We start from the raw sequence: 17,398 nt of genomic DNA, 5'->3' as shown, positions 1-17,398 counted from the left end.
ACTTAGTGTGTTGTGAATTCTGTAATGAATGTATTGTAATGTTTTTAAAATTGTATAACTGCCTTAATTTTTCCGGACTCCAGGAAGAGTAGCTGCTGCCTTGGCAGCATCTAATGGGGATCCATAATAAATACATATACAAATCTGTTGTGCAGCCAGACTTATTTGCCATTTCGTTTGCCTCATCTCTCTCAACCATAACATTTTTCAATATCTCATCAATCCACGGGGATTTAACAGTTTTTACAGCCATTTTCTTAATGGGTGTGCGCTTATTAGTAACTGTGATAAGCAATTTCATAAACGTGTCAAGTGCAGTGTCTGGTTGCTTCTCATTACACACCACAGATCAACAAATATTCTTGACATCAACAATAGGAATCACTACAAAACGTATTGTATGACATCCTATACACTATATTAGCCACAGCCTTCGGAACTTTGGTTTTCCTAGATATGGCTACTATATTGTGATCACTATATCCGATGGATTTGGATACTGCTTTCAAGCTCATTTCTGCAGCATTAGTAAAGATGTGAACAATGTTGATGATTTCATTCCTATGCTGTTTGTAACTACCCTGGTAGGTTGACTGAGAACCTGAACCAGGTTGCAGGCACTGGTTACAGTTTGAAGCTTTCTCTTGAGTGGGCAGCCTGATGAAAGCCAGTAAATATTTAAATCACCCAGAAAATATACCTCTCTGTTGATATCACATACATTATCAAGCATTTCACACATGTTATCCAGATACTGACTTTTAGCACTTGGTGGTCTATAGCAGCTTCCCACCAGAATGGGCTTTAGGTGAGGCAGATGAACCTGTAGACATATTACTTCAACATTATTTAACATAAGATCCACTCTAAGCTTTACAGGAATGTGGTTCTGAAAATGAATGGCCACACCTACACCTTTTGTATTTCTTTCTTTTCTGTAGATCTTATAACCATGTATTGCTACCAATGTGTCATCAAAGGTATTATCTAAGTGGTTTTCAGAGATTGTCAGAATACAAATGTCATCTGTTACTAGCAAATTATTGATTTCATTTGACCCGTTTCTTAAGCTACACATGTTAACATGGGTTATTTTTAGCACTTTTCTGAGATGCTTGATTGTTTTTATTGCTTTACTGGGAAGCTTAGCAGAGGTAGACATGCTCAGGTTATTTATGTTACTGCAGGGTGAGATGCACACAGTGGACTTCCTGCTATGGCACACCGCCTCAGTTCTAACAGTATAACTATGGTTCATAGGCACATGATTACTGCATACAATAGCTGTAGGATCAGCAGAGGCATTCAGGGCAGTAAGAGGGACATAAATTATGTTACTTACATTGTGTCTTCCAACGTCACCTGCGATAATGTACATTTGCTGAAGCATTATGACAACTCAGCAACACAATGGTAGGTATTGCCTGAGCTGGGCTTGGGTCAATGATAAGTCATTGTCTCAATGCAGCCTTATAATGCTGTGAAAGGATCCAGGAACCCAAATGATTTGGGTGGATCCCATCCTTCTTATAATACAAGCTTTGTTTCCAATAGGTATCAAAACTGTCAATAAATGTTCCACCCACAGAGCTGCAATAGTCTCGTAGCCAGTTATGGAGGGCTAAAATTCTTCTGAACGATTTAGGGAGGGCAGAGGACCAGATATTATGGGACTTTTGTTGGTGTCAAGTAGTGCACTGCCCTTCATAATGTCATTGAATCCCACATGAACATTGATAGACTCAATTTCCTGATGCTGGTTTAAAATGTTTGGGAGCAGCTTATTGATGTCCTGTACTCGTGCTCCTGGATAGCACAACGTTTTTGCTCCAGGTACTGAGACATTGAACTGCCCAATACAACAGCCGGAGAAGGGAATTGAGAAAGCCGCCCATTCCCACCCCTCACACAATTTCGTTGAGCCTATCACGGGCCCACAAGTAGCAGGATAACGTTTGCCTGCTGCTCCTGGCGATAGGTCCAAACCTCCCACAGCAGTGGTTACTACTGGCCTCGAAACCAGCACCTGAGTTTTCTATCTATTTTAATGGTCCTTCGATTTTGTAACCAACCAATATTTTTCAGTCATGGCTTATGGTTCATATCGTTTTCATGCTAATCAAACTATTCAATGACCACTCGTGCCCATTGTCATCCTATGGGGGCATAGCCATGGTAGCCAAAATAATGGCCTGCCCAGCATTTTTATATATGACCATAAGCATGATGGGATGTTAATTGTTTAATTTACCCAGCAACCACACCTGTGTGGAAGCATCTTCTTTCAATATACTTTGTATCCCTCATTTACTCAAGCGTTTCCATTATTTTAGAAGTTATCTGTACATGCTACATGTTAGACTTTTTGGGCTTTTCTGGAGAGCTGGTGGGGGATACTATTTGTAAATCCTGGTTTATTTAAGCAATAAGGCTTGTTGTATATTGGCCAATATACCACAGCTAAGGGCTGTTCTTAGCCATGGTATACTGGCCATACACCACAACCCGAGGTGCCTTATTGCTATTATAAACCTATTTCCAACCTAAATAAAACAGTAAGCAAGTATTTTTGTGTCATACCCGTGGTATATTGTCTGATATACACAAGGCGGAAATGCTGTTTCAACCAATCAGCATCCAGGACCCAAACTAACCGGTTTATAATACGGTTTAGCAGTCAACAGGTTGATATGCAAGATATGATTCAGATGATGTCTATGAGCTTTGGTGTAACAATGTTCAATGTTCTCTACCCATCTGCCAGTTATTATGTCTACTCGACCTTGTATTGTTAAGGTAACATTTTTATTCAGTCTAAACCTGTATTGGTTAATTTGCCGGACCTGGACTAAGAAGCAAGCTTAACGAAGATTCTCAGTTCAAAGTATTTTTACACAAAATCTGTGTCTGGGAAATTGGTCTAATAGGTACGTAAGTTCCTGAGGGTGTTTTAATTAACTCACATCTGCCTGGACGATGATGCAGTCCTGGTCCTTGTCCACCTGTAGCTGGGGGATGACGGGCAGCGCGTCCTGTGACTCCGACAAGGCCATGACCACGGCCAGCGCCTCTTCCTCCTCCGCCTCCATCTTCTCCTTGCACTTCTGGTGCTGCGTCACGTCCTCACTGTACGTCCCCACAGCCCCCCCTCCCCCTGGCATGTCCACGACTTGCTCTGGCGATAGCAGGGCCACTTCCGATTGGAAGGTGACGGTGGTGGCATCGCCGGCTGCCGATATTGAGGTTTCCAGGAGGTCTTCCATGGAGGAATTGAGCTCGGCTGAGGCGTTCAAGCCGCAGAACTTCTCCTCCACGGGGGTGAAGCAGCTGTCCTCACTGGTGATAAGGGTGGTGGCTCCCCCCATGTGGCCCCCTGTGGAGAGGCCTTCGCCTCCGGAGGTGCTAGTAGAAAGGCTGGCCGACTCCCCCTGGAGGTCCAGCTTCAAGCTGCTCTTAGAGACTCTTGGGGTGGGCGGGGTGCAGAGGACCTTGGGCCCCTCGGGGGTGGTGGATCGGGAGGGCTTTGGTCTGTGGATCTGGCTGGAGGGGACGTGTCTCGCCTGGGTGGAGCAGGGGGAGGGGAGCTGCTTCTCAGGGTCCTTGCTGCTACAGGGCTTCTGCTGGTGGAACATGCGCTGGGCGCCAGGGGAGCAGGAGGAGGCAGAAGATGCCAGCTTGCTGGGAACGAAACTCTGGGGTCGGGGTTTGGGATTGCTGTCAGGGCCCGGGAAGGAGGTGGAGGGTGAGGGGAGGCTAGGGGCTTGGCTGGAAGAGGAGGAGTTCAGAAACTGGCTGAGGGGGCAGTTACGTGTCCGAACAGGGAGCTTTGGGTGCCCGGCCTGGGCCCCACTGCACGCGGAAGCTGCCATATCGGGATGCCAGGTGCTAGTCGAAATGGCCGCTAACCTGTCAGTTATATCCTCAGGACTTGCTCCCACCTTGCCAAAGCAACCTCTCCCTCCCTTTCCACTGGCTAGCTGAATCGTATGCGTTGGTGTGTTGCTCTCGGTCATGTTGGGCGAGTTCTGAGGTGCGGAGGGCTCCAGGAAGGCGGCGCTGACCAGTTCATGTGCCTCACTGGCGCTGTACTCCATGATCTCCAGGCCCAGATTGATGGTGTCCAGGATGTCCATCTCCTCGGCGATGGCGAGCAAGCGGCGGCGCATGCGGGCGTAGTGCGTGGAGCTGATGATGCTAAGCATGTCCAGGAGTTTGACAAAGACATGCGGCACGCGGGCCACCATGCGTGCAGCGCTCAGGAAAACGCGGCGAGACAGCTTACCCACCATGGAGTGGGAGTTGTCGGTGGACTGCAGCGCGAAGCTCAGCAAGGGAAGCAGCTTCTGATACCTGGAGAGAGGAGAAGGACAACTTAAAAGGCTGTCTCAAATGACTCCCTATTCCCTAGAGCACAGGTGTCAAACTCATTCCACGGGGGGCCGAGTGTCTGCGGGTTTTCGCTCCTCCCTTGTACTTGATTGATGAATTAACATCACTAATTAGTTAGGAACTCCCCACACCTGGTTGTCTAGGGCTTTATTGAAAGGAAAAACCAAAAACCTGCAGACACTAGGCCCTCCGTGGAATGAGTTTGACACCCCTGCCCTAGAGTGTACACTTTTTTTCAATAAATGCACTGTGTGAGATACAAATGTATGATTCAAGAAAGTGTTATCCAGAATGGAGAGTGGTTATGAGTCTACCTATTCTTACTTGAAAAAAAGGTTTAGCAGTTCCATAATGCTACCAACATTACAAATAGCCCAAAATACTGAATAACAAACTACAAATCAGGACACCATTTCAAATAAAGTTTGAGGTGTTTATTAAAAGGCCCAGAGAATATATAATAGAACCTTAGGAGTCTGGCGATGAACATTTAGATTAATGGAACAGGTCAAAGGCTATGTGTCAGAAGCTACGCACTCCAGTCTAAAAGGTCTTGACCTTGTTTCGGTGGTCGAGGATATACCAGGCTATACCTACTCAGTGGCCTTGTGGTTAGTGTCCACCCTGAGACTGGAAGTTCGATTCCCGGCCGAGTCATACCAACGACTGTAAAAATGGGACCGGGCGGCAGGTGGCGCTATTTTAACTCACATTAGGTTGTCAACCATGTCCAATCATCATCTCCATGTCCATGTTTCAAAAGCCAATCATGTGTAGCTTCTCATTTTTTGGAAGAAGGACACAGCCTCACACCACTCCATATTTCGAACAATGGAGGGGTACGCTATTGGATGACTCATTCAACCACTTGGGGGAAAAAAGAGCGACGTCCAGACAGTGCACGATCGAGACAGAACTGTAGCTAGCTAGCTAGCCAACCCTCTCCAACTTTCTCTTGGACTATCAGATTAAACACATGAATTATACTGCAATGCTGATATTAACCACAGCCAACTTGTTTTCCAACAATAGAATTTAAATAGTAACCGCTAACTTGTGGCTATCAATAGCTGCTACATAGCTTAGCTACCTGGCAAGCTAGCTAGCTCGCATGGTAACAGTATAGTACATTTACAGTAGCTCTCATTTTCATAGGTAAGAGAACTGTCCAAGTAAAATATAATGCAATCTGCTAACATTACCATGGTTAAGTTATTGCCCATTTTAGTAAATGCTATTCAACTAGCTAAATTCATTAGCTATCTAGCTAAAGTTTGCTATCTATGTAAACAGCTTTGCTTTCTATGTAAACAGGTCACACATATAATTTGGTAATATTACAAAAGCACTGACTTTCAATGGGGGGGGAGCTATTAACGTTTGTTTTGACTAGTTATTATGTGATTATGCCTGCTAAATTGGATAATCCCGTGCTGCTCAGTAGGTAGAGCATGGAGCTTGCAACGCCAGGGTTGTGAGTTAGATTCCCACAGGGAACCAGCATGAAAAAAAGTATGAAAATGTATGCACTCACAACTGTAAATCGCTCTGCTAAATTACGTAAATGTAAATAATGCTTTGATATCTAGATTGTAAACTTGTCAAGCCATAGCTACTGTAAAATGCCCTACAGTGCATTCAGAAAGTATTCAGACTCCTTGACTTTTTTCACATTTTGTTACATTACAGCCTTATTCTAAAATTGATTAAATGTTTTTGTTCCCTCAATCTTCACACAATACCCCATAATGACAAAGCAAAAATAGGTTTTTCGAAATTTGTGCAAATGTATTAAAAAAAACTACAACTACAATATCACATTTATGTAAGTATTCAGACCCTTTAGTCAATACTTTGTTGAAGCACCTTTGGCAGTGATTACAGCCTTGAGTCTTCTTAGGTATGACACTACAAGCTTGGCACACCTGTTTTGGGGGAATTTGTCCCATTCTTCTCTGCAGATCCTCTCAAGCTCTGTCAGGCTGGATGGGGAGCATCGCTGCACAGCTATTTTCAGGTATCTCCAGAGATGTTCAATCGGGTTCAAGTCCGGGCTCTGGCTGGGCCACTCAAGGACATTCAGAGACTTGTCCCGAAGCCACTCCTGCGTTGTCTTGGCTGTGTCCTATTGGAAGGTGAAACTTCGTCCCAGTCTGTGATTCTGAGCGCTCCGGAGCAGGTTTTCATCAAGGATCTCACTGGACTTTGCTCCGTTCATCTTTCCTTCGATCCTGACTCCAACATGCTTCACCATAGGGATGGTGCCAGGCCAAAGAGTTCAATCTTGGTTTCATTAGACCAGAGAATCTTGTTTCTCGTGGTCTGAGAATCCTTTAGGTGCCTTTTTGGCAGACTCTAAGCCGGCTGTCATGTGCCTTTTACAGAGGAATGGCTTCCATCTGGGTAGTGGCCTGATTGGTGGAGTGCTGCAGAAATGTTTGTCCCTCTGGAAGGTTCTCCCATCTCCACAGAGGAACTCTGGAGCTCTGTCAGAGTGACCATCAGGTTCTTGGTCACCTCCCTGTCCAATCTCCCGATTGCTCAGTTTGGCCAGCTCTAGGAAGAGTCTTGGTGGATCATAACTTTTTCCCTTTAAGAATGACAGAGGCTACTGTGTTCTTTGGGACCTTCAATACTGCAGAATTTTTTTGGTACCCTTCCCCAGATCTGTGCTTCGACACAATCCTGTATCGGAGCTCTACGGACAATTTCTTCGAACTCATTGCTTGGTTTTTGCTCTGACATGCACTGTCAACTGTGGGACCTTATATAGACAGGTGTGTGCCTTTGCAAATCATGTCCAATCAATAGAATTTACCACAAGTTGACTCCAATCAAGTTGTAGAAACATTTCAAGGATGATCAATGGAAACAGGATGCACCTGAGCTATTTCTGTATTGTTTTTTATTTTTGCAAAAATTTCTAAAAACGTATTTTCTCTTGTCATTATGGGGTATTGTGCGTAGATTGATGAGGATATGCTTTATTTAATCAATTTTACAATAAGTCTGTAATGTAACAAAATGTGGAAAAAGTCAAGGGTTACGAATACTTTCTGAATTCGCTGTATATACTTACGTATTTGTTAATGAATTAAAATCAGTCAGTCCATGATATAGCCTAGTTGATATAGCCTGTTGACTCATTTGCCATGATGCTTGATTAGCCTACTTGCTTGAATACAGAACATTTTCCAATAATACCATGCATTCTTATAGGCTTAAATTAAAAAAAAAAAATAGATTTTACCCCCAATTTTCGTGGTATCCAATTGCTAGTAATTACTATCTTGTCTCATCGCTACTACTCCCGTACGGGCGAAGGTCGAAAGCCATGCGTCCTCCGAAACACAACCCAACCAAGCCGCACTGCTTCTTAACACAGCGCGCCTCCAACCCGGAAGCCAGCCGCACCAATGTGTCGGAGGAAACATCGTGCACCCGGCTCCCTTGGTTAGCGTGCACTGCGCCCGGCCCGCCACAGAAGTCGCTGGTGCGCGATGAGACAGACACAACATGTCTGTAAAGGGCTCCTGAGTGGCGCAGCGGTCTAAGGCACTGCATCTCAGTGCAAGAGGCGTCACTACAGTCCCTGGTTCGATTCCAGGCTGTATTACATCTGGCCTGTGATTGGGAGTCCCATAGGGCGGCGCAGAATTGGCCCAGCGTCGTCCGGGTTTGGCCGGGGTAGAATTTGTTCTTATCTGACTTAGGTGGTTAAATAAATAAATGTCCGTAGCCTGGCCAAGTTGTCTACAGCCTCTGAGTGTCCCTATCATATTAGTCTTGTTTTGCATTCTGCCTTTTTCATTTTCAGGAGAGCTGATTGTTGTGAGGACTACCTGCTCAGGAAGGCCATGCAGAACATGGACCCTGATTCGGAGGAGACACATTTTGAGGACTATGCAATGGACCCCACAGTTGGCAGACTTCTGGATGACTTCACCACCCCTACTGCTGACTTCTCTGCTGCCAGCCCCACCCAGGCTGCTCCCACTACAGTCCAACATGATTCATCCAGTGCCAAGCCTGCGGCCACCAGTACCTGACATGCTTCACCTACAGCCCAGTCTGCTGCCAGCCAACTGCAAAAACCTTGATTGGTTTGATGAGTGGCAACGCATCACTAGTTTCCATTCAGACTCTGCTGTACTCCAGTCCGTTTTATCTTCTTTCTACAATTAGGGGCTTGATTCAATCAGATCCAGCATTAACCCACGGTTGCACTTGTGTGTCACAAACCACTCCTTTCTTTCCCACTGGGCACACACAGGTTGAATCAACATAATTTCCACATCAATTAAATGAAATGATGTTGAACCAACGTGGAATAGACGTTGAATTGACATTTGTACCCAGTGGGATGTGATAAACACTGAGCAAAAATATAAACGCAACATGTGCCATGTGCCATGTTTCATGAGCTGAAATAAAAGATCCCAGAAATGTTCCATACGCACAAAAAGCTTATTTCTCGCAAATTTTGTGCACAAATGTGTTTACATTCCTGTTAGTGAGCATTTCTCCTTTGCCAAGATAATCCATCCACCTGACAGGAATGGCATATCAAGAAGCTGATTAAACAACATGATCATTACACAGGTGCACATTGTGCTGTGCACAATAAGATGTGCATGTTTGTCACACAACACAATGCCACAGATGTCTCAGGTTTTGAGGGAGCGTGCAATTGGCATGCTGACTGCAGGAATGCCCACTAGAGCTGTTGCCAGAGAATTTAATGTTCATTTCTCGACCCTAAGCCGCCTCCAACGTCGTTTTAAAGAATTTTTCAGTATGTCCAACTGGCCTCACAACCGCAGGACCACGTGTATGGCGTTGTGTGGGTGAGCAGTTTGCTGATGTCAACAGAGTGCCCTATGGTGGCAGTGGGGTTATGGTATGTGCAGGCATAAGCGACAGACAAGGAACACAATTGCATTTTATCGATGGCAATTTGAATGCACAATTCATAAACTTAATTAAAATTATGATTGTGCCATTATACAATACATAGCCTACAGCATATTACAGTTGAAGTCGGAAGTTTACATACAGCTTCGCATCCTATAGCATCCTATAAAAAAAAGCTAGCATGCACACCACATTTTCTTCAGGAAACTTAAGCTATTAACACGAAACCAAAGTTGCCATAGACTTACAGTTGAAGTCGGAAGTTTACATACACCTTGGCCAAATACATGTAAACTCAGTTTTTCACAATTCCTGACATTTAATCCTAGTAAAAAGCAATGTTTTAGGTCAGTTAGGACCACATTATTTTAAGAATGTGAAATGTCAGAATAATAGTAGAGAGAATTATTTATTTCAGCTTTTATTTATTTCATCACATTCCCAGTGGGTCAGAAGTTTACATACATTCAATTAGTATTTGGTAGCATTGCCTTTAAATTGTTTAACTTGTGTCAAATGTTTTGGAAGGCCTTCCACAACCTTCCCACAATAAGTTGGGTGAATTTTGGCCCATTCCTCCTGACAGAGCTGGTGTAACTGAGTCAGGTTTGTAAGCATTCTTGTTCGCACACACTTTTTCAGATCCGTGTGTACCTGTTTCCTCCAGCATCTTCACAAGTGTGCCTTTGCTGTTGTTCTGGGATTGATTTGCACTTTTCGCACCAAAGTACGTTCATCTCTAAGAGAAAGAACACGTCTCCTTCCTGAGCGGTATGACGGCTGCGTGGTACCATGGTGTTTATACTTGCGTACTATTGTTTGTACAGATGCACGTGGTACATTCAGGCGTTGGAATTTGCTCCCAAGGATGAACCAGACTTGTGGAGGTCTACAATTTATTTTCTGAGGTCTTGGCTGATTTCTTTTGATTTTCCCATGACGTCAAGCAAAGAGGCACTGCGTTTGAAGGTAGGCCTTGAAATACATCCACAGGTACACCTCCAATTGACTCAAATGATGTCAATTAGCCTATCAGAGACTTCTAAAGCCATGACATCATTTCTGAAATTTTCCAAGCTGTTTAAATGCACAGTCAACTTAGTGTATGTAAACTTCTGACCCACTGGAATTGTGATACAGTGAATTATAAGTGAAATAATGTGTCAGTAAACAATTGTTGAAAAAATTGTCCTAACCGACTTGCCAAAACTATAGTTGGTTAACAAGAAATGTGTGGAGTGGTTGAAAAACAAGTTTTAATGACTCCAACCTAAATGTATGTAAACTTCCGACTTCAACTGTATGTATGGCAGAAAAACATAAAACCTATTTAAGATGTTTTGGTACTTAATTGGTCTAGCCTATACTCCAAAATTTGAGTAATCGCTGTTGAGTGCGAACTGTATTATCACATTTCGTTGCGAAAACATTGATGTTCCCGAACAGATAACACGTGGTTTCCCAAACTAAGCACTGGGTAGCTGCAGGAACAAGGTTGGAGAGAGACCATGGCATAGAGTTTGGGAGAGTATCGCCTATCGAGCAGCGAGAGCGTGTTCGTCAAACAGTGGTTGATGCACGGAGTGAAGTAAGTGTTGTTATATTTATTTCTCAGTTGCTCATATTATATATTAAGCATATGCTCCGCTATAAAACCCAAGTAGCCTACATAACAGACCGTGCGGGAAAGCGTGCCGCCTCCATTCACTAGGCTATTTGAGTGCATACAGATGACATGTCTTTTTTTCCCCTGCCTCTGTTCCAGACCATTTGATCATGGGCAATTGTAAATCAAAAATAATTAGTAAAGACAAGATCAAATTGAGAATAGTCTGATGTGTGAAAATATGATCAGTCGATGAGAAAGTAGCTGTGCAGCCTGAGACAAGGAACAGAGCAAGCTGTTTTTGCTACTTTCTCAAATCATCAATAGCCTATAGTCACACCATGCAGCCCATATGTGTTTTGATTTCCAAGACATTCTAAGGTTTTGTATCATTCACAACTAAAGTTGCCAAATAACTCTAAATCTAGCACATAGGACTTGTTTCAAATGATCACTTATAGCAATATATAGCAACTTCATATGCGCGCAGTCAATCTGTAATGGGAAAAATGTCCTTCCTATTTTATTCAGCTAAGTTCAACTATATTCATCTTACTATAAAATGAGATAAAATAAAATAATGGCATGGGAAGCATATCTTGTCATCTAAATGAACAAGCCTGCAGCCTATGGCGTGTAGCATAGCCAGATAAGTTAGGTCTACAGTAGGCCAACACATATTCTCTTCTTTGGAAATACATTATTTTCATATCATGATGTTTCTTTAGATCTGACTGAAATAAATAATGGATTTGTTGTGATGGTGTATATTAAATTGATTTATTAGCCTTTTTTTTAATGTAGATGTTCCAAAGGCACGCAACAGCGGCTTGTATGGCTAGAAGCCTGGAGATGGTAAACCTGTTTAAGTTAATTACTGTGAGACCAGCAGTCTTTTGCATGGCAAGAACCGTCTGACAAAATGTCATGACCGCCACAGCCCTGTGCACGGCCCCATGTTGCAACGATTTGTAAACAATTCCTGGAAGATGAAAATGTCCCAGTTCCTCCATGGCCTGCATACTCACCAGACATGTCACTCATTGAGACAAGAACAACAAAGCTATACAAGGACAAGGTCACCAACTCATGGCTGTGCGCTCAAGGCTATATGATATGACTATAAAATCACGGACCTCTCCCCCAGGGTCTGAGACTGGTGGCAGTCCCCTCCGGAAACTATGTGGGGGTAGAACTCGGCGGGGAACTCTAGCAGGAGCCTGTCAATCAGACACAGGCGGCCCAGCAGGGCCTGCCAGTTATTGGCCTCCGTCTGGGGCCCCAGGATGCAGTTCAGGACATAGTCGACCCCGCCAATACCGATGGAACCTGGGAGAAAGGTAGAGACGTTTACAATGAGTAGTCAGTTGGATCTTTTTTTAATTTGTAAACTGTTGTTAAGACATGAGTTACAGTCACGTACAGTGCCTTGCAAAAGTATTCATCCCCTTGGCGTTTTTCCTATTTTGTTGCATTACAACCTGTAATTTAAATAGATTTTTATTTGGATTTAATGTGAAATGGAAAAAATAAAAACGGAAAAGCAGTACGTGCATATGTATTCACCCCCTTTGCTATGAAGCCCCTAAATAAGATCTTGTGAAACCAATTACCTTCAGAAGTCACATAATTAGTTAAATAAAGTTCACCTGTGTGCAATCTAAGTGTCACATGATCTGTCACATGATCTCAGTATATATACACCTGTTCTGAAAGGCCCAAGAGTCTGCAACACCACTAAGTAAGGGGCACCACCAAGCAAGCGGCACCATGAAGACCAAGGAGCTCTCCAAACAGGTCAGGGACAAAGTTGTGGAGAAGTACAGATCAGGGTTGGGTTATAAAAAAATATCTGAAACTTTGAACATCCCACAGAGCACCATTAAATCCATTATTCAAAAATGGAAAGAATATGTCACCACAAACTTGCCAATAGAGGGCCGCTGACCCAAACTCATGGTCCAGGCAAGGAGGGCATTAATCAGAGGCAACAAAGAGACCAAAGATAACCCTGAAGGAGCTGCAAAGCTCCACAGCGATTTGAGAATCTGTCCATAGGACCACTTTAAGCCGTACACTCCACACAGCTGGGCTTTACGGAAGAGTGGCCAGAAAAAAGCCATTTCTCAAAGAAAATAATAAGCAAACACGTTTGGTGTTCACCAAAAGGCATGTGGGAGATTCCCCAAACATATGGAAGAAGGTCCTCTGGTCAGATGAGACGAAAATTGAGCTTTTTGGCCATCAAGGAAAACTCTATTTCTGGCGCAAACCCAACACCACTCACCACCCCGAGAATACCATCCATTCTACCACCACCATGCTGTGGGGATGTTTTTCCATCGGCAGGGACTGGGAAACTGGTCAGAATTGAAGGAATGATGGATGGCACTAAATACAGGGAAATTCTGAAACCTGTTTCAGTCTTCAGTTGGAGGTTCACCTTGCAGCAGGACAATGACCCTAAGCATACTGCTAAAGCCACACTCAAATGGTTTAAGGGGATACATTTAAATGTCTTGGAATGGCCCAGTCAAAGCCCATACCTCAATCCAATTGAGAATCTGTGGTATGACTTAAAAATTGCTGTGCACCAGCGGAACCCATCCAACTTGAAGGAGCTGGAGGAGTTTTGCCCTGAAGAATGGGCAAAAATCCCAGTGGCTAGATGTGCCAAGCTTGTAGAAACATACCCCAAGGGACTTTCAGCTGTAATTTCTGCAAAAGGTGACTCTACAAAGTATTGACTTTGGGGGGGTGAATAGTTATGCAAGCTCAAGTGTTCTGTTTTTTTGTCTTATTTCTTGTTTGTTTCACTGAAAAAAAGATTTTGCATCTTCAAAGTGGTAGGCATGTTGTGTAAATCAAATGATACAAACCCCCAAAAATCTATTTTAATTCTAGGTTGTAAGGCAACAAAATAGGAAAAATGCCAAGGGGGTTGAATACTTTCGCAAGCCACTGTACATCAATTTGAGTGATATGGGGAGAGATAGTGCTATTTCCGGTGAACTCCCAGCGGGGATAAATGGGATTTGTAGTTCTTACCTGCTTTGAGGATCTCTCTGCCCACGGCTAGCTCTCCCACCTGGGCTTTACACAGCTCCAGTAGTGTTGACACTGACAGCTGGCTGGTACGACTGGACATAACAAAGAGAAACAACACTGGAAATGTATTTATGTCCATGCTAGACTGCTAATGCTTTTCATTAATTTTGAAATCATACTTTTTTTTTTACAGTTTGTAATCTCTCGTGAACAGACTACGTAAACATATCTGACCAGCGAGATTGTAGATCTGGGTTAACCAAGACTATACATTGTGCAATTGAGACAATGAAATGAGACATGGGGAATGTAATCTGTTAATTCATGTACTATCAACCTACTGAATACAGTATTATATCACAAGAAAAGGTGGTCATGTTTGAGTCAGTTCTTGAAGATGTATATCAGACAAATTCTAATCTGGACCTCAAAGCCAGTTCCACTGCTGATTTTCATTCGTCCCCTCTAATCAAGGATTGATTTAGAGCTGGGACACCCGGTGGGTGCAATTAATTATAAGGTAGAACAGAAAAGAAGCAGTGCTCTGGACCTCCTGGCTCATATTTGAATACCCCTGATATACAGTACATCATACAGTATGATCAGTGTGGGGAGTTCTAACACGTGCATGTCATGTTTTGTATTATCCACCAGAGGGCACTAGCTACTAGCAGTTGCAGTGAACCACTGACAGGCTCGCATATCTATCCCACTCGTTAGTTTGAGACGGACTTTACCTGTTGGCGTCGGCACATTTGACAAGGATAGTCTCCACCACGGGCTGGAGCAGCTGCTGCAGCCGTGAGCGCTCAGACACCGAGTGGCAGGGCGTGTACACCAGCATGGCCCGCAAGGTTTTCTACAGAAAGGGGACAAGAGACCAGGGTTCACATTTACAACTCAAACATAAAGGACCAATATTGTTACTGTGTATCCAGTGTGTGGAAAGTTAAAAAGGAGATATGGTGATGTGTAGAGAGAAGCTTCATCACAAAATATTAGATGGGCTGGTCAAACTAATGTCTGAGAACGTACTGTCAAGTATGAGTTGAGAATTCTACATATCAAGCGAAAAAAGTATAGGCCTACAAAGTGGAAGTTATTGGAAAATACGAGACAGAGAGAAAACAAATCTCTGGGCATTTAGTAGAGTCAATGAGAAACACAAGACCTTTTGGGGCGCCCTAATGTAACACTGTGGTTCGGTGGTGGTTGGAATTGTACTTTTGACCCCGCCCGAGTTACGACCCTGTCTATTCCTGGGACAATATGGCTGCCTGGGCCTGACCTCAAGGCCATTAGAGAGGCCTCTGTGGCCTTGGCCTGAGGTAGAGGCTTGGTGGTGCTCCGCCCCAGCCTGACTCCCAGAGAGAGAGAAGAGGCGTGGGAACTGGTGACTGATACAGCGTTGCACTGGAACGCTGCCCAGAGACAGATTCAAAGTTCTTTCTCACTCTCCCTCTGCCAGGCAGGCAAGGTTACTCATTCATCCCCCTCATGCATCCCTCCCTCTAACTACTTTGTCCCACTCGCTCTTTCATGCTCACACACACAATGCACACTATCTCTCCCTCTCAACCCCCATTACTCCATGCTCCCCAGTCTACTCCACTCCCTCTCAACCCCCATTACTCCATGCTCCCCAGTCTACTCCACTCTTAGGAGACACATCATATCAATAAACACGTGTTTACTTCCAATAGGGAGGGCCACATCACATGGTATGAAAAGGTAAGAAAATAAGAGCCCCAACTTCTCTAAGTTCTTGAAATGGTGGCTCTGGCGTTTTCACTTGCTACAAGGTCCCAGGTAGTGCACACGTAGCTAACGACTTTGCCCCGCGATGCGAGTGCGCTCTTCAACCTCAAACAAAATAGAGCCTTTTCAAAGCGACAATTTAAGTCGATCTGGCCCACTCCAAATCTGGTGGTGCCCGTGGTATTCTTTGTCCACCCGCCATCACCACCATCCCCTTCTTGGTCTTGATAGAAGAATACAGTAAACACCAAAGTCGGTCTGCTACTAAACACCCTGGAAAACCCCCAAGAGGACAGAACTTTTTTTGTTTTCCATAACTGCTGCTCTGCTGAAGCAAAGTGCTGCGGGGAAATGTCAATTGTCCAGAGGGCCTGCATTTTTTTAAACACGCACCAAGAACTAGGATCCCGTGTGTCTAGGTTGGTAGAGCATAGCGCTTGCAACGCCAGGTTGAGGGCTCGATTCCCACAAGGGACCAGTAAAAAAAAGTATGAAAAACATATGCACTCACTAGTAAGTCCCTCTAGGTAAGAGTGTCTGCTAAATGACAAATACATTTTTTTTTAAATAAACTATTATTCAAAGAGAACAAGTAAATAAATAGCGAGAGAGACCTGTTTTTCTCACTCAGTCTGTCCCTGGAGAATCCCTGCTGGTTTGACTCTGTTGAGACTTCCTGGATGTTCAGTGGACTTTAGAGCTAACCAGACTACCTTGTGGTTGAAGTGAACTTCAGCACAATTCAAGAGATAACTTTCATCAATATTGGGTGGGAGGGAAAAGGGCCAAAGGGTGAACGCAGAGATCGGGTAGCGCTAATCAACTAATCAAGTGAAGATATCTTTTATATATGGGCCTCTCACTTATCAGGAACACGTATGAATATCAAAAGGCCCAGTCCAGAAACAACCACTAGATGGATCTTCAACCATATTTCTTAGACATATCCAATTCTTTCCTTTGATCAAATTACAGAAGTTAGTTTGATTTTCTATCATTTAATACATGGGGTCCCAATCCCAAGATTAGCTGTCATCATGGCATCCTAATAAAGATAAACCTTTGGGAATCGCTGGGCTAGGGGTTGTTTCTGGATGGGGTCCAAAATGCTTTCCCTGACAGCTGGAGTATGCTACAGTTATAGAATTACAAAGTAAAACTTGATTCTTAATTTCATAGGATCTGTGGGGGTACAGTAATATTAAAGAGTCTCACCAGTGCGGCCACGTAGACCTTGTAGACAGGGTCGGCACACACCATGGAGAGGACGCTGCAGCATGACTCCAACACCACATCACCTGACACCTCTGTACAGCCCGCCCCGGCCCCCAGCCCGGCCCCCGGGCAGGAGTGCTCGCCATTGGCCAGGAGGAGCGCGCCACTGACGTCGTGCAACAGCCGCCGCAGGGCCATCTCCCGGATGTTCCAGTTCCTGGAGAACAGGCAGCCCACCAACTCCATGCCAAACACCTGGAGAGGAGGACACACACACAATTATGACTACGAACGGAATATGGCACTGATCTGATACAGACATCCACTACATGTAAACCCTCTTGGTATGCAAAGGGATGACATTTGGTTTTGTTTGCCTAGTGCAATGGAACAATTCCTAAATGTAATGGAATAGTCACAAAATGCAAGCTCGAAAAGGTAAATAAAGTATTTGAAAGTATTGTACAT

The 17,398-nt window shown here is 44.1% G+C and overlaps 1 protein-coding gene and 1 long non-coding RNA gene across 2 annotated transcripts in view; one reads left to right on the top strand and one right to left on the bottom strand.

The window, feature by feature from the left end:
- Positions 1 to 17,398, bottom strand: part of LOC120020909 (mitogen-activated protein kinase kinase kinase 1-like) — a 115,799-nt gene that overhangs the window by 16,374 nt on the left and 82,027 nt on the right. Inside the window, exons 10-14 of the mRNA XM_038964532.1 lie at positions 16,931 to 17,185; positions 14,695 to 14,816; positions 13,958 to 14,049; positions 12,046 to 12,238; positions 2,964 to 4,350 (exon numbers count right to left, since the gene is read on the bottom strand). Of these exons, the coding sequence (XP_038820460.1) occupies positions 2,964 to 4,350; positions 12,046 to 12,238; positions 13,958 to 14,049; positions 14,695 to 14,816; positions 16,931 to 17,185 (2,049 nt within the window). The remainder of the gene's footprint in view (positions 1 to 2,963; positions 4,351 to 12,045; positions 12,239 to 13,957; positions 14,050 to 14,694; positions 14,817 to 16,930; positions 17,186 to 17,398) is intronic.
- LOC120020911 lies at positions 11,880 to 17,397 on the top strand. Its single transcript, XR_005472474.1, has 2 exons — positions 11,880 to 12,249; positions 16,895 to 17,397. It is a non-coding gene; the product is annotated as an uncharacterized LOC120020911 (long non-coding RNA).

The sequence above is a fragment of the Salvelinus namaycush genome, chromosome 26 (assembly GCF_016432855.1).
Source record: "Salvelinus namaycush isolate Seneca chromosome 26, SaNama_1.0, whole genome shotgun sequence".
Taxonomy (NCBI): Eukaryota; Metazoa; Chordata; class Actinopteri; order Salmoniformes; family Salmonidae; genus Salvelinus; species Salvelinus namaycush.
The sequence above is the reverse complement of the archived record's forward strand: the minus strand, read 5'-3'. Positions and strand labels throughout refer to the sequence as shown.